At 39.4% G+C, this 22,398-nt stretch overlaps 2 protein-coding genes across 2 annotated transcripts; one reads left to right on the top strand and one right to left on the bottom strand.

Moving 5' to 3' along the window:
* Window positions 1-64: 64 nt before the first annotated feature.
* On the top strand, window positions 65-3,252 carry LOC119726125 (protein HGH1 homolog). The gene is made up of 3 exons (XM_038197734.1): window positions 65-881; window positions 2,218-2,408; window positions 2,891-3,252. The coding sequence occupies exons 1-3, from the start codon at window positions 215-217 to the stop codon at window positions 3,110-3,112; spliced, it is 1,080 nt and encodes a 359-aa protein (XP_038053662.1). The 5' UTR covers window positions 65-214; the 3' UTR covers window positions 3,113-3,252.
* Window positions 3,253-9,900: 6,648 nt separating this feature from the next.
* Window positions 9,901-13,893, bottom strand: LOC119726126. The gene is made up of 4 exons (XM_038197735.1): window positions 13,778-13,893; window positions 12,735-12,840; window positions 11,955-12,392; window positions 9,901-11,575 (listed from the first exon to the last, which is right to left on the bottom strand). Exons 2-4 carry the CDS (start codon window positions 12,787-12,789, stop codon window positions 11,076-11,078), a joined length of 993 nt encoding a protein of 330 aa, XP_038053663.1. The 5' UTR covers window positions 12,790-12,840; window positions 13,778-13,893; the 3' UTR covers window positions 9,901-11,075.
* Between the last annotated feature and the right edge of the window lie 8,505 nt (window positions 13,894-22,398).

The following is a 22,398-nucleotide window of genomic DNA, read 5'->3' as shown; positions in this document are numbered from 1 at the left end:
ATGAGTCGGATACCCTCAAAATTATGGCTGCTATTAGATACGGTTTACGTTAGGTTACCGTGCAATACATTTCTGACCACGTGTTCTCTATTATTTTTGCAAGAAACATCGAAACTGAAGCGCTTCATTGAATTCCTGTCAAACTCTGTGATTTGTTGTTAACGTGAAAGCCACACAAATAAAAGAGTGCATCCGTTTTACAAAGATCCTAGCCATGGCAGACCCTGCCGTTCTGGATGAGTTTGTGGACTTTCTTTCCGTGTCCGCTCGTCCGGACTTGAAAGCGACTGCAATGCAACAAGTAATGGGCATGACGTCGTCTGGAGACGGCACACAGCTACTCCTCTCGCACGCTAAGCTACTCGCCGCTCTCGTAGATTTGACACAAGACCCGAACGAAAAAATTTCCGCGGATGCTTACAAATCAATCATCAATCTAGCTGCAGAATTCGAAAGCAATGAAGATGAAAACCTAAATAACCTAATTTCAAATAAAAAGCTGTTGTCGGTGTTGTTAAAAACAGTGGTTGAGAAGTCTAGTTGTAATGCGGACAACGCGTGCAAAGTGCTGTCAAATTTAACCCGCATCCCATTTGGATGCAGAAATGTCATGGAATGTTTGGGAGAGACAGATTTTCCCGTGGACTTGGTGAAGCTGGTCGAGGCATTCTGTGCAAAGAGATACAATGAGAAAGGAGCTAGCTTGGACTACTTGGGGATGGTGCTTTCCAACTTGACTCAAATGCCGGAGGGGCGAGAGTTTGTCTTGGATAAGGAGAGATGCGTTGTGCAGAGGTTGTTGCCCTATACTCAGTACGAGGGCTCGACTGTGAGGAGGATGGGGGCAGTGGCTGCCCTGAGAAACTGCTGTTTTGAAACAGGTGAAGATAATTCACCTATCACTTGTATGGAGTCAAGTCAGTCCCAAATCAACTCGGTTCAAGTCAACTCGGTCCCATGTCAACTCAGTCCCAGGTCATTTCTGTCCCAAGTCAACTCGGTCCCAAGTCAACTGGGTCTCAAGTCAACTCGGTCCCAACTTGACTCCCAAGTCAACTGGGTCCCAAGTCAACTCGCTCCCAAGTCAACTGGGTCCCAAGTCAACTGGGTCCCAAGTCAACTGGGTCCCAAGTCAATTCGCTCCCAAGTCAACTGGGTCCCAAGTCAACTGGGTCCCAAGTCAATTCGGTCCCAAGTCAACTCGCTCCCAAGTCAACTCGCTCCCAAGACTACTCGCTCCCAAGTCAACTCGCTCCCAAGTCAACTCGTGAAGTCAAGTGTGAACGGAACTGCGATAGCAGTTTAGTCTGAGGAGACACAAGAACATAACTGTCTAGCTTGGGACCAGACTTGCTGGTGTCCAAGCAATCACGTCGTTTAGTGATCGCTTCTGTATCATGTCTTGTTTTCTTGTTTATCATGTCTTCCTTTGATGTAACTTTCACGTAAACTACAATTTTGTTTTTGTTAAATGGCATGAAAAGCAAAATGTCAGAGGATATAATTCAGGGGGGGGGGGGGGATCAATGGCAAGACTTTGATTTGGCAAGATGCTGATTCATGTTATGATACTAGTAAAATGTGGCCTAAGCTAAAGTTCCCTAATGTATTCTCAAATTGCTTTAGAATGTAGGAGAAAGCATCGTCAATGTAAAAAAAAATGGGGGTGGGGAATTCCCCGGACTCCCTATCAGAGCATGCCTTCGGCACGTCTTCACTCAACCCCCTACCCCTCTTATCAAACCCCCTGTTCACTGAAATCTAGATCCGCCCTAGTCCGAAAATTTGGGACTCTCAATACTGTGTATGAGAGTCCCACAACTTAAGGTATCCATATCGTGCAAATGTTTGTGCTGCATAATAAAACCAGTGTGAATCAAATTTGCAAGCTTCTTACTCACTACAGTTTCTTCAATAATCCCCGAAACTTCTGCCTCGCAAAGTTGCTGTTGTGAGCATTGCACCACCAAAAATTCAGCTATTGTGGTTACGGACTTATGCATTGCTTTTAGGCCTATTGAAAATAATAAGGTTTGGCACATCATATGAGTACAACCATGTTAGATGTGCTTGTGGGTTACAATGACAGTCACCATGTCTTAATTTATTGAAAAAGAAAATGTACAACGAAGGCTTTCCAGCGACTGTTCAGAGAAACCAAATAATGCAACATCCAGTTTTGTAGTCCTAAACTGACTGTTTCTTTGAAATGATTAGATTACCATGACTGGTTGCTAAGCGATGCAGTGGACATCCTACCGCATCTGTTGCTGCCTCTTGCGGGTCCCGAGGAGCTATCGGAGGAGGAGATGGAAGGCATGCCAGAGGACTTACAATACCTGGAGGAGGACAAGAGGAGAGAGGAGAATTCAGATATTAAGAAGATGCTCTTGGAGGCGGTCATGAAGGTATCAAAGGGTTTAAAGTATTAAAGTTTAAGGTATTAAAGTTTTAATAAACCTCAGCATAACTTCTGGCTTAAATCTGGCCCCTGAATCATTTTGAAAACTTGATTGTTCTAACCAAATAGACTCACTGTTACTTTGAACTCAATATAAAATGATTTGATGCTTGTGAAGCAAAACATGGGTCCACACAGAACCAGAGTCAGGGGCCTAAATATCTTTTGAGTTCTGAAGCTTGAGCCAGAGATAAATAATCAGGTGCTAATATAGCACTTCTTAGCAAAGGTCTCAAAGTGCTTCACAATTTAATATTACCCCTGTTATTCAGGTCATGGGACCTGTGATTTATCAAGTACAGCATGGGCTGATTTTAAAATCATGATTTGAAATGATATGATTTATTTGAATTCTGATGAATGATCGTTAAATTGAATGGTTTTTTTTGATGGATTATGCTGTCCATTTGGTGTGTGTTTGTTTCACAGCTTTGCGCCACCAAGTCTGGCCGCAAGACGGTGAAAGACAAGCAGACCTACATCATCATAAGGGAATACCATCGATGGGAAGAGGACCCATCCTTACAGCAGCCCATAGAGAACCTGATCCAGTTGCTGATTATGGACGAACCGGAACCGGGCATGGAAAATCTCAATGAGGTTGAAGTACCGGAAAATGTTGTAAAAGCTCTGGAACAGGCTCAATCATGATTACACTTCACGTGTATTGTTGATAGCTGATCCCTACCACAAGATATTCTAAACACAGTCGAACACCTTTATAACAAGGTCCTTGGGACTTTACGAATTACCTTGTTATAACAGGTACCTTGTATTAACAGTAACGGAAAACAAAGAAAAATCAAAGACTTTGGGCCTAAAATTTTGCTTGTTATAAGCAGTACCTTGTATTAATTAACAGTGCTCTTCTTATCAGGGTTCGACTGTACTCCTTGCACAGTGTGGACAGGTTTTTTAATTATATTCTGTAACAATGAAAGTACATGTACACAGAGTCTACTCCTGCATATCACAGGGGAAAAGTGATCTGCCACAGTGAGGGTGCTCTATTCAATCTGGTTCTCCAGAGACAAATTTGGCGGCAGCCTTTTTCTGCGGTGGCCTTTTTCTGCGGTGGCGCAAGGTTCGCGCGAGTCGCCTTAAGGTAGGGCGCGCGTGCTGTGATCTTTTGACATATAGGAATACCAGAATGCGCGTGCCTCACCTTTAAAACGCGTGCAGTATGCGCATGAGCGTGACACCACCGCAGTAAAAGCTTCCAATTCTGGTCACCAGATTCCACTATAGATGAATTCAGTAACAGCCATTTTCTGAGGTGGCACCAGGCTTGTGCGAGACGCGCTCAGGTAGTACGCACGCACTCCGGGCTCCTTCGACCAATAGGGTTGGCAAAATGCACACGTCTCATCTTTAAGAACACGTGCGGCAAGCGCTTGAATGTCGTGCCTCCTCAAAAATGGCTTCTAATTTTGTTCGCCGAATTAGCCTGCAGTACTTTCTACAAATGTCTCAAAGCGCTTCAAACTGATTACTATTGCTGCCTCTTACTGAGCCAGAGGAGTGATCTAGGCAAAGAGATCAGTTTTATACAGAATTTGGAGATCAGCATGATCTGTTCTCCACCCTCACAGTTTTATTCATTGAGATTCCTGTGTGGAGAGAGGCAATTGTAGTAAATGTGTTGCCCATGAACACAATCACTATGAACCTCCTCATGGTTCAAACTTGCTCTTGAATTAGACAGTGTAAACTATTTGACCATAGAACTGTTGAAGCAAAATGGACACTGTTTGTTTATATGAGGACATTTGTATACAATCTTTGCTGGAAGTTACTGTCGTTGACTTGTGGACCAACTCGTCCTAACTTGTAAAATATTGACATTTCTGAAAATTAAACTTGGTGTGTCTAAAGAGTGCTTGTGGCACAGAAGCTTGCAAGAACGTTTTCGATCCTTGAGAAAGTTCTGCAAGGTCAGCTGTAAAAAAGGGTTTGGAACACACAGAATTGGAAACTTGATCAGTTCAACCTAATTCGTGTCAAAAAGTAACAATGATGTAAATGTACTCACAAACTTCATATTACTTTCTGCATGTAGAATTTATATCATGATATTAAAGGTTTAAAATATCAAGAGGTAAATTTTAAAAATATTACAATGAACAGACTGAAGACTGCAGGAAAATGAACTTGCTAAATTCTATTAGGATTATACCCAGAACAACATATTAAACTGCTGTGACATCTTGGAAATGGTGTCCCCAAGTTAATATACTTTCTTAAAATATATGTCAGAGCTATTACATGTAATCCCTGAATAATTTTTAATGTGAATAAAATCTCTTTAAAAGAGAAACAGGAAAATACAATTCCTTGTATTGCACACATATGTAGTTATTTTTAATTTTGTTCTGTTTTAGCATGGAATGAACTATCCTTTGTTTGCTTGTGTAAAAAGTCTATGGGGATTCATAAACAACTTTCATACAAAATTGGAAAGGTTTATCAGTCCAGTTGTCATTTGTTCAACACATTGCATTAACTGACAAGGTCAAAAAGTGGTGTTTAGTATTGTGTTTTACCTTGTTTTCATATTTAAACTAATATTTTCTTCGTGCTGGCATTGTTTAAGATTCATTAATCAAACACTCTTAACCATAAGAGAAAGTTATAAGTGAAAAACGAAGGAAATATTGACACCTGAGTCGAATCGTAGAGCAAGGAACAGTTTATGAATGTATCTGGAGAAAAATACGTACTCACCCAGTGATAGTTGACACTAGAGGGCGCACTATCGGTGACAGGCACCAGCAAGGGGCTAGACCCCTGGTCCTTTACGCACCCTGTCACAACGATCTTGAAAATGGGACCACGTGGCAGCGATGTAGTCTGTGTGAAGAGGGGAAAGAGGATAGATGCTAGCACAAAGCAAAAAGAAGGGGGGGGGGGGGGTAGCAATGTTGGCCGCTTTATATCGTGTAAGACAATGTTAGTTATTCAATAAAACAAATCCTTAAACTTCAATTCAAGTCAGTTGACATTTGTTCAGAACTCTCCAATAAACCAATACAAAGATGGATAATACAAATCTAATACAGTGATATTTAAATAAACGAATACAAATATCAAGGTAAAATACCACCAGAAACAAAACAATGCTTTGAATCGAATTATTTGAATTAAAGCGAAATTAAGAAAAGAGTATTGTAGGAGAGTATAAGGCTATATTCACATAAGCAAAGGCTTGTAGGTGGAACAGCCTGAACAAACTTAATCACAAGAACAAAAGACAGACACGATCGGACACACAAACAAAACACAACTACACCACTGCTCCCCGCAAGTCATATTTTAAACCAAGCTGCAAGATGAAAGGAAAAAATGCACGAGATAATGAAAACGAACTTAAGGAAAAACTCAAACATATTGCAGTCTACATGTATATGCCTGTGTCGGTCTACGGGCAACGTCTCCACTCCCCCATTGTATAAAATAGTCTAGTCCATTGACCTGTGTGGCTAGATACAGGGTCACTGGGTCAGTGCACGCACACGAAGCTGCTCAGTTTTAAATAACATATACAAAATGGTGAAAAATCTTTAAAACAGTTCTGCATCCAGACCCAGATCCGGATCACTTCCAAAATCTAATCGATTTGTACTTGTACCAAGGAACACCCCTAAAAAATATTTCATGAAAATCTGCCCATAACTTTTTTTTAGTTATCTTGTTCACAGACAAACGAACCAACCAACAGACAAATGAACCCACGCTGATGAAAACATAACCTCCTTGGCGGAGGTAAACATGGAATTATATCCCCCTCTATTCCAATAAATACTACTTCTTTGCGTGTGATTAGACAATCATCCTACAATGACCTGCATAGGGCAAAAGACTGTTCGAAGAACCACATCAGAGTTTACATAATGAAGGTCTACATGTAGGCATGGAGGAATAAGAACACATTCCTCCATGATGTAGGCTATACGGTGAAGGATTATCTTGTGGTGGTAAAAAGGAAACTGGTTTACGGTAGCACCCACACTCATAGGGATACCTCCACATAGGGATACCTCCTTAGCCATGGTTATGAAAAGCACAAGTGGGTAAACACTTGAAATTTCGATCAGTTTATATATACACATGAAGACGACCAGTCTATGCTGATAGAAACGTCAAATGTTTACTGACCGGCTCTTCCGAGACCCTTCATCCTCGTACCATGCACTCAAAAGAGATTCGTTCTTCGGCTCGTTTACCATCGCCCTGGCTAAATGCGACGCCGATGGCACTTAATGGAGCACCATACTTTAGATGTATACCTATATTTATCATCATCGTCATCTACCGGTTCACAACATGATGTACGGGAAGGTCTTTAATTCATGATGTACGGAAGGTCTTCAATTGGTATTTGTGATAAATACCATGTGACTATAAAATTACTGCACATGATACTTTGCCTCCATTTACAAACTTGTCATAAAGATCTTTCCGAATTTTTACAAACAGTTTTTGTTAAGTATTTAATTTATTTTGTTTGCTTTTTGTGAAAATTTAAATTTGGTATTTATATTTGTGTAGGAAACTTATGGGGCTTATTTTGGTCTATTTTTGGGGACAGACATATGCAAAATAAACGCGCATGCGCATCGATCGAAACAAAATCGCTGTTTCGAAAACCGTCACTGAGCAGGAGTGCAGTTAATGACCACGGCATGGCATTTGGTCAATTAGTAAATTATTTTTGGTAAATTTTCGGGGACAGACAGACTGACCGACCGACCAACCGACCGACCACCAAGTGACATAGAAGCTCCTGCCAGAGCTTTAAAATGTTCGTACTTGCACCATGACTAGCTGCTGTAGCTCAGCTACACCCGTGCAATGTTGACTGTTTCCTCGCGCCCTTAGGGTGACGAGCGAAACTGTCAATGGATCTATGTCAATGGACCATAGTCCACGGATCATGAACCCTGCGTTGGGATAACAGTTACTCGGCTTCGTCGATCACGACGAAGCCCTACAAATTTCTGCCCCATAATCGGCATCTATACGGCTAGCACAATACACTACACGCTGCAACTGCGATGTAAAGCTTCGAGGACTGCAAAACCTTTAATCCTATTCGCCTGCCCTAATCCGGCATACCCGTCCACTGATTGTGAGTCTGAAATGGAGTTAGAAGTGTCCGCCTTGTTAACATCTACAATCTCCAGCACAGCTCGCCCTCATTACACAAAAGTACAATCCTTGCCAGCGAGGTCGTATTAGTCATTTATTTTGATGCTTTCCTTTTCGTCGTCAAACGTTAGGAGCCTAAGATTGAATAAGAATACAGGGTTTTGTGGGTATATTTTTACAACAATGGTGTCTGTGCCTTTAGGTGTGCAACATCTACATTGTATTTTGTAATTTGTAGCACTATCTAAATTCCAAGCTTTCCATTAACGAATCGCGAGAAACTCGACCTTAAAGGTAATGACAAATTATAGAGTACAGAGTGTAAGCTTCCTTTGTTTCCGTAAAAAGACAGTTTTCTTCAATACAATTTGCAATCAGCAAGGAATTTGTCATCAATCATAAAACGAACATTTTCACTGCCAACCTATCCATCGCACCCTTATTACATAGGCCCATTGGTTGTTCCTCACTTTTCACCAAATATGCAGTAGGCTACGTTCATGAGTTTTAACACAATGCCTATTCCAATGTTTTGTAACTATCTTCATTATTTTGCTCTATGCACGGTGCATGGGGACATCACCCAATTTTCGAAATTCGTACGTGAGAATGGCGTCCGAATGTTGTGAAAAAAATATCGAAACACGCGAAAGGGCAAAAACCTAATATTGATTTACATGAATAATCAAACCTACTGAAGACACCGCACACATATCGGCACTTACGCCCCAAAATTGGTAAATTCTGTAGCAATGAGTTGTCCGTAGATCTGTAATATGTTTACGTTTGCCTTGCCGGTGTCATCTATAGAGTATAGACGCATATGATTTTCTCGTAAGATAAATGGCATGAGTGCATATCTTTAGAAACTAGATTTGTTCAAGAATTATCGCAATTGTAGTAGTATAGTACATTTATTTCAATGCTGTCCTTAGAAATGTACAGTGTTCACAATACATGTAAGTTGAAATACAATATTACAGGTTAAGTTAATATCAAATTATTACACAAAGGACAGCGTTTGGGTTTGGGTGAAGCAAAAATGCTTTTGTACCCTAACCAAGGGACAGACAACGGCACAGACAGGACAAAGGACAACAGAATGCAGGTACATACTAAGACATAACAATACGAAATAAATAAAACATTGAAGTTATAAATATGCATCAAGAAGTTTTTTCTTCAGTTTTTGGACAAATATAGTCTGTGATGGTGATTTTTTTCAAAGATTTACTAGGACTGTTCCAGTAATTTACACCACGTTGAGTAATTGTCATTGAGAGTTGCTGCCCTGGTATACAAGATTACGCGAACTTTGCTGGGTTCACTCGGCGCAGACACAGAAAGTCATTGCATTTCATAAATGAGCAATATTCGATCTGGGGGCACGACTTGGATTTCCTCGAATTTCATGACAATAAGGCAAGCTTGTGCCGTGCAACTGTTGTAGGCCTACACAGAGAGGAAAACCTGAAACTTGTTGAGGTACTCCTTTGTAGTTAGTTGCCATGGAGCACCAAGGGATAATCTTCCACCGATTTTCAAGTCTTTTCTCCCCTCAGGGGGATCAATACGAGAACACAAGATTCACACAATCACCCACACAACTCGCTCAACAAACACACTAGTACACGGTCTAGTATATGGATCAATATCGGTAGCCATGGAAAGTTAGACAACAGTTTTGCTCATCTTCGAGATGGCAATCAGATTAATTATTTATGATGCTGGACTTTCGAGGCAAGATCGTCCCTTGTTCGTACCCTTGGAGACGGCACATACTGTTTGTTTCTCTCACTGGAAGAATGATCTACGAATCAATACAAGACGTAAGGGTTTGGAGAAATCTATGTTTGTTATGCAAGGCAAATTGAATACATCTTTACTACCGGTATCTCTTAGTAAATCATTTAAGCCGAACATTCTGGAATTTTGTTTCAGTAAGAAAAAAGCAGAAACGTATTGGCCCACAAAACACAAATAAACATGAAAGCAGGGGCTCACAGAACTATTGGACTGGTAGTAAAAACCATATTTTATGTATATGCAGAATGATGATGTTCGCATTCCAAACTAAACTTGCAGAAATTGGAAATTAACATAACTGAAAATTAAATATGATCCATCACTGCAAATAAAGACGGAGTCACTCTGCAGCTTGAAAGTGCCATATCTGAGTTCAAATAATGCTTTGAAAACATACTAAGGAATTCGCATTTCGCCCATGATGTTTGACCACATAACTTTAAGCAAAGTAGAATTTGCAAAGAATAGTCAACAAAACACACAACTTTTAACTTGAAGGTGTAACTTTATTTCATCACTCTTTCAATAACATACACAAAACATTTTATGGTGCGCACCCTGATTTCAGCAATCAAAAGACAGACATTACAGAAACAAACAAAAATGTGTTGGACAAGGAAAAAACATTGTGGTTGACGTCAAGCCGATAGATTTTTTTACAATAAAAAACAGCTTATAATATTGTTCCTTTTTAACCTTTGTTTAAAATAGAACTTTGAATAATTAAGCTGACAATACTCAAATCTGATTGCATGCTAAAAATGGCATAATTCACAGTCGCTAAGAAGACATCGCATATTCTAACAGAACCTCAAAGTACGGCAGCATTTTTTCAACAAAAAGTTTGAGAAGTTTTGGATGTGAACAGTTAACATATTTAGTTCCTTTATTTGTTGAAAATAAAGGAAAGAAATGTGTGAACCATGGCGCGCCGTTATCCTATACCTTCACAAACTTTTTTACTTGAAACTGCTTACAACTTAGGATGGTTTAATACTTGCTGGACGAAGTTAACATCAGTTGGTCATTGCCTTTCTAAAGACGACTGTAAACGAAAGGCTCCAATGACTTATAGTGAACCTTCAGAACATGGCATTAACTTAAAATAATCGAACAACGATTATTTGCAATTCGATATACTGAAACAGAATGTTTATTCGATATATCAACTTCATTCTTAATATTTATTACAATTATCTTTAAAATATTTTACAAAATATGACATATTTACAAATTCAACTTTCTCCTTTTACAGCTGCACCTCTTGTGCGAGAAGGATTGAATCCAAACTGTTAAACGTCATTTTATAATTTGTTAGCATATGAGGTACTTCTGAAATGAACATCAAATTTGTGTTTGACAGCAACACTGGATTGAATCCTTTTCGTACTGAAGCTGTAGAATTGATTAATCAAATTTACCACTTATTTGCAATGTAGGGTGTTTTATTCACTAGCTGTTGGTTGCAAAATAACGGTAGGAATGTATGGAAGATAATCACTGTCGTTCGACTTAAGGCAAATTTCGGCCTTTGTCGATCTCGTGTTCCAGTTACGTTGTCCCTGCAAATGACGCGTAAATAAAACACTAGTTAGGAACTTATTCGGCCATCTCTGTCTCTGGTTGGGATAAATGTCTAATTAAAGATGTTGTACGAAGTCTACGACTGATTCATGAGGAGTGATGTCAGGAGGAAGCAGAGACCGAGGAAGACCATGCTGATCTGAGCGATAGTGGCGCCGCAGGTAACGGCCGTGCAGACGGTGTTGCTGTTGCTGGCGTCCGTGGTTTGGATCTTCCAGGCGGCACCGCTGGCCGGCTCGACGGAGACGCAGCTGTAGCTGAACTCGTCGCAGGTGATGTCAGTCAGGTCAAGGGTGACAGCCAGGTCGTCGATATCGGCCGAGCTGCCGTTGGTCACGTCGATCGTCAGCTGAGCGGAGGTTAAGGAGACGCTGGTCAGAGCCACCACGGTGCCGCCGGAGGCCGCGTCGGACAGCCACATGGACATGGCCCAGTTGCTGACGCCGCTGACGGAGTCGGAGGAAGCCGGGGCTGAGAGGTCAACCTCGAACTCGATGGCCTGGCCAGCACCGACTCCGATCACTCCATCGTCGGGGTTGGTGATGGTGAGGGTGTCTGCACTCAGATCCACCACAGCTACACAAGGATAGAAGGAAAAATAAACCAAAAATGAATCTCAATGTTCACAATTGTTGAAGCAAAAATATAATCATTTAAATCATTTTGACATCACAATTAGTATTATCAGTCTGACATCAAAAGTGGTAAGTTGATTGCACTATCAAATCGCAAAGTATGAAATCAGGTTTGGACTGGATAAGGTGATGCATTTAGTTGTATAACATCAAGACTAGGCTTGAGTTTTACAGCTGGTCAGCAAGAAAAAGTAGTTTATTTTAAGTTTTAGACAACTGGGGACATGTTTAACCTCAGTGACTTTAGTCTGATGACTGTAAACTATCCCATATGGATCCAGCCAAAAATTTAATGGAGAGGTTTGGTTTTGGATTCTCACCTTTGCACACAAGAGCTGCGCAGTCGGTGTTGTTGGAAGTGTCGACACCAGACCAGCCAGCTCCGCTCGAATCAGGCGAGACGATGACGCAGAAGTAGGTATAGTCGGATCCGTCGTTGCCGCACTCCTCGCTGGTGAGGTCCAAACTGGCCGTCAGCGAGCTGAAAGTGGTTGCCGTTCCGTCTGTTAGCGAGGTGGAGGCCTGGGCGCTGGTCAGGGTGACCTCGGTGCCGCCGATGGAGCTTGCCACGTCGGCGGCGTCTGAGGTGAACATGCCGGCGATCACGGTGTAGCGGGTGCCGGAGGAGACGCCGTTGATGACGGAGGCTGCCCCGCTGAACGGGGTGAAGTCGATGCTGAAGGAAACATCGGTGCTCTCTCCGTCGACGATATCGTCTGGGCTGGACACCGTGACTTCAACGTCCACTGACTGGGAAGCTGGTGATCAAAAAGGTACATTTTCGGTCAGAAAATTGAACAATCAATAGCCAACAGGCTTATCTTCCGAAAAGATCGGTTTTTGCTTTCACAACATTTTAAAAAAATAGTTGGAATCAAAATGAATCGTATATGCTGGTGATTAAAAGAGAAATGTTTACTTTAAAAAGATCCAAGCAACATGCTCGACAAGACTGAACAATACATTTTCTGTTTGCCTAACAATTTGTGGTTCCATTTAATGTCTTTCAACATAAAATAATTATCTATCTAAACTAGACGGAAGGCTCAATTGGAATCAAAAGAGATCATTTTCTTAAGTGGTTTGTATTGTTAACTTACCACATAGTTGGATGAAGCCGGCCAAGAAAACAACGGCAAATTTCAGAAGAGCCATCTCGAGGTAGGTTTAAAATTCCTGTTCTTGCTGTTGAGGATCTGGTGATTTCTGAAAGATAAAATTATAAAACCATTGTAAAGTCTATGACCGGTGTCGTCAAAAATTGAAACGAAGACTTCGTTTGCGCAAGAGATCATTGACTGGCACTTGGGCGAAAAAAATGCAATTAGGACTACTGTCGGCAATTAGCAAGCGATAATAATTATCGCTAATGTATCCGCGGAAGATGGACAATGGTAACCAAGGAAGTCTTTTGTGTCCTATTGCGCCACTGTTGCCAAGGTGACAAATGTTTGATCAACATTTCCCTCTCCCATGTTGTACAATTTCTTTTGATCGCGACCGTTCGGCTGATTTGACGAAAGTGATAGAATTTCTCTCATGGGATGCTTAATACAATTTAGGCTTATTCTGATGAGATCATTGCTTCACCAGAACTTTCAATCCTTGACTAAAACAAGTGATTATGGTGTAATATGCAACATATTACTACGTTGAGCCGAACGTGCCATTTGGATAGAACAATAACACATATTTAGCAACAAGTACTACATGTAGTTAAAATTACGAAATAAAATCTGAACTTTTCAAACGTGAGCGTATTAACTGTAATCTAATAAAGAAAACAAACGGTGACCAGTGATATTAATACTACCAAGCTGCCGACTTTCTCAAAGGTGATTCGTGTTTCATATAATGAAAAGTAGGCTTAAGTTAATCATACATCGAGCAAACCAACTAATTTAATTTTAGATACAACGTTGAATGATAACACTGCTACAAACATATGAAAGAAACGACCAGTTTCTTCCAAATTTGGGATAAGATTTTTTTTTTTAATGCTAGATACAGCACCCTTTATCACAAAGTGTAGGCCTAACTCCAGTCTTTCAAAGTAGCCATAAAATGACGCAACTAAAAAGAAATTGTCGATTCAAGATTGCCCAAAAAATACAAAGGTTATCAACAGTTTCATCAAACTTACCTGTATTAGCTTGCTTCTGACTGGATATATTCCGAGAGTGGGTAAAATAATTCACTGACTTCTGAGCACTGTTCCGTGAACGTGTGTCTCTTGTGGCGGCAAACTTTGCAAGTGACGCAGGTGCGGCGCGAAGCCACCTTAAATCCCTTACGTGTTGGTGGCAACGACGCCCAATGTACCCACGTTGCCCGGCGAACTCACAAAAGCTACCATACCGCTCGATATATCTATGGTGGTACAGCATTTCCCTATTTTTCTCCTCCTGGCAACAATTTAATGATTTTTTGGGTTGCCATAAAGTTTCCACAAAGAATGTTTTGGACATCAATGGTATTGCGTTCGCATATGATTACCATAAATGAATGTTTAAATAGTACGCGTTATCAGATTAAGACGTGCTTCACTTTGGTGTACATTGTTATAAAAAGCCATTTTATTTACTATTTCCAAAGTATTTTGACGTTGTATGTACTTTTCGTGTGGACTTTATGTCCGGGGCGTTAACGTCCACACGAAAAGTACATACAACGTCAATATACATTGGAAATAAAATGGCTTTAATAATCAAATTTACAAAGTATACTATGTTCAGACATCGTTCTGTATGGTTTCATGACAGAATCGCCAACCATCTGATGTTCCTATACCAAGTGAAATCGACCCTTACCAAATATGGACCTGCATTATATAAAAAGTATTGTGTTAAAAATATTTATCCCCGTTAAATACTGTATTAAGTGTATAGAGCGTTATGGCCAGCGAGTGATGTCGTCACACGCAATGAGTAATGACCATCTTGTGGGAAGGCTTGGTATAGCTTTATTAAACACCGTGTTGAAATGGGAACTGTTCTAACACAAGCAAATGGGCAAACTTCGAAGGCCGGTGGGACATTTATTGTGTCATTTAAGAGGATTTCTCCCTGGAATGTGTAGCGGTTAACCGTTACCAACGTAGATAATTCCTAAACATTGGTGGGGGAGCGAGGGATTACAAGTTGCTTTTTACGGAGTTTAATTCCAGAGTGAGTGAGGACACACCACCCTTGATAGAGCGAAGAAGCCCCAGCGGCCGGTAAGACGGCTTATCAGGTGCTTATTAGGCGAATAAAGGGGATTTAAGTATTCTTTCTATTGCAAAGCCTTGAGCATTTGATGAAGATACACGTGGTTATAGTAACCTATATGTGGCCATACAACATGATAACTGTGCGAAATTGTGTCGCCTAATAACATCTTCTATGTTATAGTATTCATATAGGCATATGCGCAGGTAATCATTTGACGAAATGTTAGCCTGAATTACGGTTTGTATATAATATGCCTAACATTCAATCTTCGAGTGCAAATTACAAATGAGACCGCTGTGCCCACAAATCAGAACTAAGACCGTCTCAAAAAGTCACAATAGATTCCTTTTCAAGCATGTGCAGAGGTGTAGGCCAAAATGAATTCCAAATTAGGGGGTGCAAGCTGGGGTCCGACACAATTACTTACAAAACTCTAAATTTTGATTTCTGTTTGATTGAATTAATTCAAGCTTGTCAATGGCCGATGCACCTACTCATGGGCGTATACGGTGCCGGGGATGGGGGAAGGGGATGATATATCCCCACACTTTTTTACCAAAGGGGGAATGGGTCTGGTCATTGGTTCGTCCCCCAGGTTCTCCCAATTGTTGTGGTGAGAAACATAAACATGCCGATTTAGAAGTTATCTTTCTGTTATGGCCGTGTGGCAGCGCGGTATGGCATGGCCGCCACACCCCATAGGGGATCGACACCACGAACAGATAGACAGTTGAAGACAGGTTTGCAGAACATAACCAACTATCTTTAATTAAAACAACTCAAACAATTTAACAACTTGTTCGAATACAGCTTCGTGGGCCCAAGCAACCCGACGGCACGTTGAGGGACACAGATACCGCGTGCCCGGAGCCCAGCCCTTTTATAACACACGAGTAATAAGAGTTATATAACAAAGTATTTTAAGAACTCCATTATGCGAAGCTCGTAGCAAATTAGCCAAAGGACAAAAATGTGGGCCGGTTCAGATAGCTTCATAACATTTCCAACAACCCAACTGTATTACATAACTTTCTGAAAATCGGAGAACTTCTCCTCACAAACTGTAACGTAATTTTAGCGCAAGTTTGCATACCATGATGTAACGCCCCTGATGTAATGTGCTGTCCAGCGCCCCCCCCCCCCTTCGAATTTCCACAGCCGGTTCAAATTTTATGATTTTTTTGTCATCCCTGTTAATATCCCCCACGTGCACATGGCCCACTGGTCGACACAGATTTGCACCACTGGGCCGTGACCCACTCAAAATCAGTATGTAAACGGCAATGGGCTATATTGGATTGCGAGTGAGATAAAATCTTGATTTGTGGAACTTGTGTAGAGAAATCAAGACAAGTTAATTACTAATTAATTCCAGTCTGCTTCAAATGAATAGTTTCAAATTTGTAATTAAATGTTCCCTAATGTAGGGAAAATACAACATTTGCAAACATCAAAAAATAAAACTACCAAATTATTTTGAAATACCTTGCTGGACTGTTAGTGAATGACAGTGTAAAGCATCCTGTAAAATCATGGCACCTGGTATACTGTCATTTTCAAGAAAAGTGGTATTTTTGTATCAATTTCCAATGCTGGTCGGCCGATCAGCGTTGGAAAAAACTGGCTTTTTTCCCCTCAAATACTGGCCCCAATTGACCTTCGCACTTGTTGCAATCGATTACACACTATGAACGGGTACAAGCAAGCTAGACTGGTTCCCTGACCTTACAATTCCCCAATGTATGTAAACTGCTCTGTTTCTTCTTATATGGAGTCAGGGAACCAGACTACAGGAAAATGATTGTTTTTCTTGGTTTTTATAGCATTTTCGAACCCAAAACCTCAAAAAAGTCAGTGTAACTATATTTGCTATATATTTCCAACCCCCCAATTCCATCCATTTCTTAAAATTACAGCAAAAGCAAATGATGTATATTCCCTTTAAAGCCAGATTACAAAAATGACAGTAAAATAGCTGCATTTTGCCTGCATAAATAGTCTGGCGCCATTCCATTCAACAGTCAACAATTAATGAAATACATTCAGGGAACTCGACAAAAATGGCCAACTCATGAATAAGGCCCATTTAGCTGCTCTATACAATTCGCAGCATAATTTATAGTCTACGTGTACATTGTATTAATGAAAATGGTATTCTAGCTTCGTGGATGAAAACATCCAAATGGGGATTGGGGCCTAACGGATAGCAGCAGAACAAGCATTATTTTAAGTACTGTTTAAGGGGAAAGGGGTTGACCCCTAAGTAAACTCTAATCTGCAATTTGTCTCTTATCTACATAATAGAACGAGTTGCAAAGCTTGTGAACAAACTAATAATGGCACTGAAGTACCAATTCAGCATTTACAAAGTCTTGTGAAAATAAATCCCGGCCCGAGTACAAGTATGTAAACAAGTATAGCCTACCTGAATGTGACGGCCCCAGGGCACGCGACATCTACAGTTCGTTGAAGTACTAGCCTTGCTGCTCTACACCAAAGAAGAAATTGGTAAAACTCCAGTCCTGGAATTTGTACGAAAGTCCAGAAATTCGAATCATGTATTGGGAGGCCAAGACGTTAAGGCGTTTATGACATGAAATGGACGAGATGGAGAACAGACTAGCGCCGGACGAATTTTGTACTATACGAATTTTGTACGAATTTTGTACGTCTGGTACCAATCTCAATTTCTATATGCCTATGTTATCCGTATAGTCATGCCACCAGACTACCGCATGGGTTGAAGTCGTCTGCTTTGAATGCCCTTAAAAATGGTTTCCAAATATGAACTGAGATACTAAACTAACTCAATCTTGATTGGTGAACGATTTTATCGTTGCCTCTTGCCCTATGAAATTTTGGACACTTTTCGTAGTGTGAAGAGCGACTAAATAATTTTTGTTTTTACGTTCGCATTGCATTCTGGGTACGACGAAAAACAATGCAATTATGCACAAACATAATGAGCTTTAAACCAGTCAAGTTAATTTTTTTCCAGCAGTATTTTCCGAAATTAATCAATGATCAATTAAATGCACAGAACATAGTGAATGTAATAATGCAAATAAAAATCAAAGAAAAATATTAATTAAAATTCTTTGGAAGTTACCAGATGACCAGGCATGAGAGAATGAATGTGATTGGTTAGTTGATAAGAGAGTTTGAAATCCTGATTCTGATTGATTCTTTCAGTGTCAAGTGTCATAATTATTTCAAGATATTTATTTGTGTCCCACAACTTCCTTTTAAAAAAATCCACATTCTTTACGTAGGCCTAATGCTGTTCAAAAAAAGTTTTTTTTAATTATTATATTTTAAGTTACCAATACACGATGTCTGAAAAATGTGGAATTAACAATGAGTCACGTGAAAAAGTTGTATCTGCAAAGATTGCCTCTTTTTTTCCCCATATGTTTTCTGAACTTGAGGTTTGGAGGTCGGCTATAGGACATTTATTCAAAGTTTGTGGACAGAAATATGTCTTGTCTGCGAAACTAATTGTACAGAAGATGACATCAAGATTCTTAATGACGGAATCGTCTGCGCCATTTTGTTTTCCTGACATCAACGACGAACTTTATTTCGCTTTCAGACCGAGAAATAAAACACAATCAAAACACCTTTGTAAAATGCATTTCTTCTCGGAAATATTTTGATTTGATTTTTCACCTCGGAAGACAGTGATCAAAGCACCGATTTGTCGTCGCTACAAAACATGACCAAAACATGTTTTTCTGTGTGTTATGGTACATGTACATGGTCACGGTACCGGAGTCCCAAACACCGGATAAACAAGCAGGACTTTACCGTGTTTTGTGACGGAGGTACGCGGGAGACTCCTCCTTTGAGCCCCGTCGCCATGACGCGGTATCGATCGCTTGTCTCCCAAGTTGGTCGGAGGAATTCCCGTCGTCATCGGAGTGAATAATTGATGAAGCTTTCGTCCAACTTTTAAGACATCTCTGTGTGGTACAGTATTCATAGAGACACTTCTAAAGATACTGTGTTGTGCACGGAACTTTCAATGCAGTGTTCAAATTTGAGGGAAAATATCTTCAGTATTATGGGATATGACAGTTTTTTTCCTAAATTGGTATTTCATTTGATCTATTAGTCAGAATGTCATCTTCAAGTACACAGAATATATTAAAATCTGCTGCATACATGTACTTGCAGATTCCAATGTTGCAGATTGTTCAAAAAGCATTTAGACTTATTTTTGGTCAAAACTATTTGCGGGGGGGGGGGGGTTGGGGGGGGGGGGTGCGTGGGAGGGGGTACGTGGGGAGGTCCAAGCGTGCAACTAGGTAGGCGAATGATGTAATAATTTTAAGCATGGATGACACTATACAAGTCAATCTTGACAACTCAAACTTGACTTCATCAATCCCAGTGAGAATGTACCACAACCACGGGACATTGCATATTTTGCAAATGATAAAATGGACATTTTGAACAGTAGCTGCTAAAAAATGGTTAAGAGTGTTTCGTGTCTTTATGAGCATGCAGTTAACATATAACCGAATCTCTTCGAAGACATCTTTACAATAAGATTTAAATTCAAGGGTGTGAATATCTCCATCCCAATTGTGTTCTTGCTGCAAAGAATACTGCCTTGAGCATTGTCTTCAGTGGGCAAAAGACTACACAAAAACAAAGACCAGTCTTGTACATGTATTTAGATAAGACAAAGTCAGTATTTATTATTTGATTATAATGCAGCTAGACCAAGGCTCACCATTTCAAAGTTCAAAGAACATACAGTATTACAAAACTGCTGTAGAAAACTATATTGAAAGATTTTGTTGGTATTATATTATTGATCAATTAAATTTTTCCCAAATTAATAATCCTCCAAGCGAAAGATGTGACCCACTGCCCCAAAACTACAAGGCTGAAGTCGCCAGAACATGTTTTCAAAACAAAAAGTGTTTTTCAACAATCCCATTAGCCACAATTGACACAGCTGTTCTGTGCAAAAACTTGCTTTTATTTTAATGTGAAGAATAAAAAAGATTGTCATGGACATGAGGTTTAGCTACTAAAAATGTACTACATGTATTTCATGCTTGTTTTGGGGGTAGTGGATCACATGTAGTTGGATATTTCATATTAGGCTTGGGCGAGTCCAATTTTGGAATCAATTCCATCATTTACTCAATCTAACTTTATTCAACAAAGAAGCATAGGAAAATTTACCCTACATGATATCACTTTGGACTGTAGTAGTGCAGTAATGCTTATGAAGAAAAGTCAATATGAACTTCTTTCAAAAACCTAACAATTTCCCCTTAAATTTGTTTTGAAGTGTCTTCCTCCACTCCAAAAGTAAAATCTTGGAAACTGAATTGGCTAATTTAGGGAGATTCTTCCTCCAGAACATAGTTTCTGAATTTGGAATCTTTTACTTAATTCCAGCGTGGAATCGCCCAAGCCTATTTCACATAGAATTGTAAAACTAGAAAAACTATCACCAGGCAATTAGAGCCATTGAAAGTATGTCTTTGAAAATCTTACAACAAATTCAAACACCAATCGCTTCTATCACTGTGTCCACCTTTCTGTTATAGCAACGGCAGACACTGTTCTAAACTAATGTGCATACAGTATCCAAAATTGAACAAAATATCTTCAATATGTACTAAAGCAACCATCTTAACATACAGCCCGCTTATATCTTGTACTCGAGGGATTATACCCTCACAATCTTAACAATACCACTGACTACTGTAATTATTATCCACAACATGATGCAACAGACTAAGGCCTGAATCCTATTACATTTATTGAGAAATAATCAAAGTAAATATGTACAAGGGAGCTTTCTCACTGCATTGTAGTAATACATTTTGTCCATGTATCAACCCAGTTTATGCACTGGTGCATAAAAAAACCAGGATCAATTATTTTGTATTGTTACATGGGACAATGCATTATTTGTGTAAGTTGTAAATTTATACACACAGCAATCTGGACTGACTAAAACTTGGATAATCTCTATAGGAATGGAAAATGCATTTTGGAAAAAGTATTTTTGAGGTAGGTTATTGTTCGTGTAGCTCTTCACTTTGTGGTTAGAAAGTGGAACATTTAGCTCACCTGCCCTTTCTGAACAACATTATTGATGTGTTGTTTGTAATCTGTCACCGTTTTTAGATTATGTACTGAAATATTGCCATTCTCTTGTCAAAACCTGAATGAACTAGTATAAAACTACTAATGGGTAAAAAATATTTCATGGTGTGATGCGAGTAATGCGATAAACAGATTTCTTTTGGTCAAAAAGTTTCAAATAATTGTATCACAAACTCTGATTGAGAAATCGTTGATTATTTCTTCAAGTTTACCAAAAGGAAGTTTTGGATAAAAATATATGTCTGAAGTAACAATGCAACCTGCATAGAAAGGTGATTTTATTTTATATATACCAATCAATTTTAACCACATTTGTTGATATATACCTAATTTTACCACAAAATAAACCAAAAAATCTTTTGAAGATCCCAAAAATGGAAAATCTTAGGTAGGAACCAAAAAATTAGACATTACAAATGCAAAATTTACAAATCATATCAATTACATATCTCTAAACATTTTCATCGTTTTTGTTCTTAATCCTATTTCAGACAATTTTTTTAAGATTAACAATAACTTCTGTTACTATTTCTGTCAATGTTACTACCCTCAATGACTGTAGAGCCATTTTTGACATTTAAAAATGTTAACAATTTTAAGAGCGATATGGAAAAAAAATCCCTGATTCCAATTAATTGGAAACGACCACTAAAAAATGTGATCACCTGCTTTTCTAATGTTTTGGAAAAATGTGATGTAACTATTTCAAAATTATTTGAACCCTACTTTGGCAAATTTGGTCTCAAGTTGAAAATCCCACATGCATAAATTGGACTTCATTCTTAAAATCAAATAAACAACTAGATGGTCTATTTACTTGATGCATTCTTTGTTCTGGTGCTACAAGATGTGTTTTAAATCTCAAATTTCACGAGTAGATAAATGAGTGTACATGTTTGTATGTCAAACACACTCCGACTCCTGCTTTACGGAAATGCGATTTGTATGGCCACTTTGATACATTTCCTGAGAATTTTGTCAGGAACACCACCCCATGAAAAACCCGCACTCTCTAGAATTTCATACTTGTTTAACTATGTGAAGACAATCTAATGTTACACAAATCACAATACTCAAGGCTGTATGATGAAATTGAAATTACCAACAATTCTTGTAACTGCACATATACCTGGGCCAATATCAAGGAGTTCTGAGCACAAAACGGAAATAATGTAGTATCCAGACGCCACATCTTAGGTTGTGTATAAAGTCTATGGAGAGTTGCATGCATTTTTAAAGTAGTCTTTTAACAAAATTGGAAATGTTTCTCTGTCCCAGATTCATGTCTTTTCCAAATTTTTGTGATGACTGACCTTCATTGAGATAATGTGGTGAAAAAAGCAGCGTCAGGGCGCAACATTCTTTCCCATAAAACATGCTAAGCTAAAACAAACTATTGATTTAGCAATAACCAGTT

Source organism: Patiria miniata, unplaced genomic scaffold (genome assembly GCF_015706575.1).
Source record: "Patiria miniata isolate m_02_andy unplaced genomic scaffold, ASM1570657v1 HiC_scaffold_2, whole genome shotgun sequence".
Lineage (NCBI taxonomy): Eukaryota > Metazoa > Echinodermata > Asteroidea > Valvatida > Asterinidae > Patiria > Patiria miniata.
This window is presented reverse-complemented; position numbering and strand designations above follow the sequence as displayed.

Bases quoted from the DNA above. Each gene is read 5' to 3' on its own strand.
- LOC119726126 (XM_038197735.1), bottom strand. From the start codon at position 12,789: ATGGCTCTTCTGAAATTTGCCGTTGTTTTCTTGGCCGGCTTCATCCAA. The intron at 12,393-12,734 runs GTAAGTTAACAA...TTTGATCACCAG, and splicing joins CGGCTTCATCCAACTATGTG to CTTCCCAGTCAGTGGACGTT. The intron at 11,576-11,954 runs GTGAGAATCCAA...ATCCTTGTGTAG, and splicing joins CGCAGCTCTTGTGTGCAAAG to CTGTGGTGGATCTGAGTGCA.
- LOC119726125 (XM_038197734.1), top strand. From the start codon at position 215: ATGGCAGACCCTGCCGTTCTGGATGAGTTTGTGGACTTTCTTTCCGTG. The intron at 882-2,217 runs GTGAAGATAATT...TGAAATGATTAG, and splicing joins AAACTGCTGTTTTGAAACAG to ATTACCATGACTGGTTGCTA. The intron at 2,409-2,890 runs GTATCAAAGGGT...TTTGTTTCACAG, and splicing joins TCTTGGAGGCGGTCATGAAG to CTTTGCGCCACCAAGTCTGG.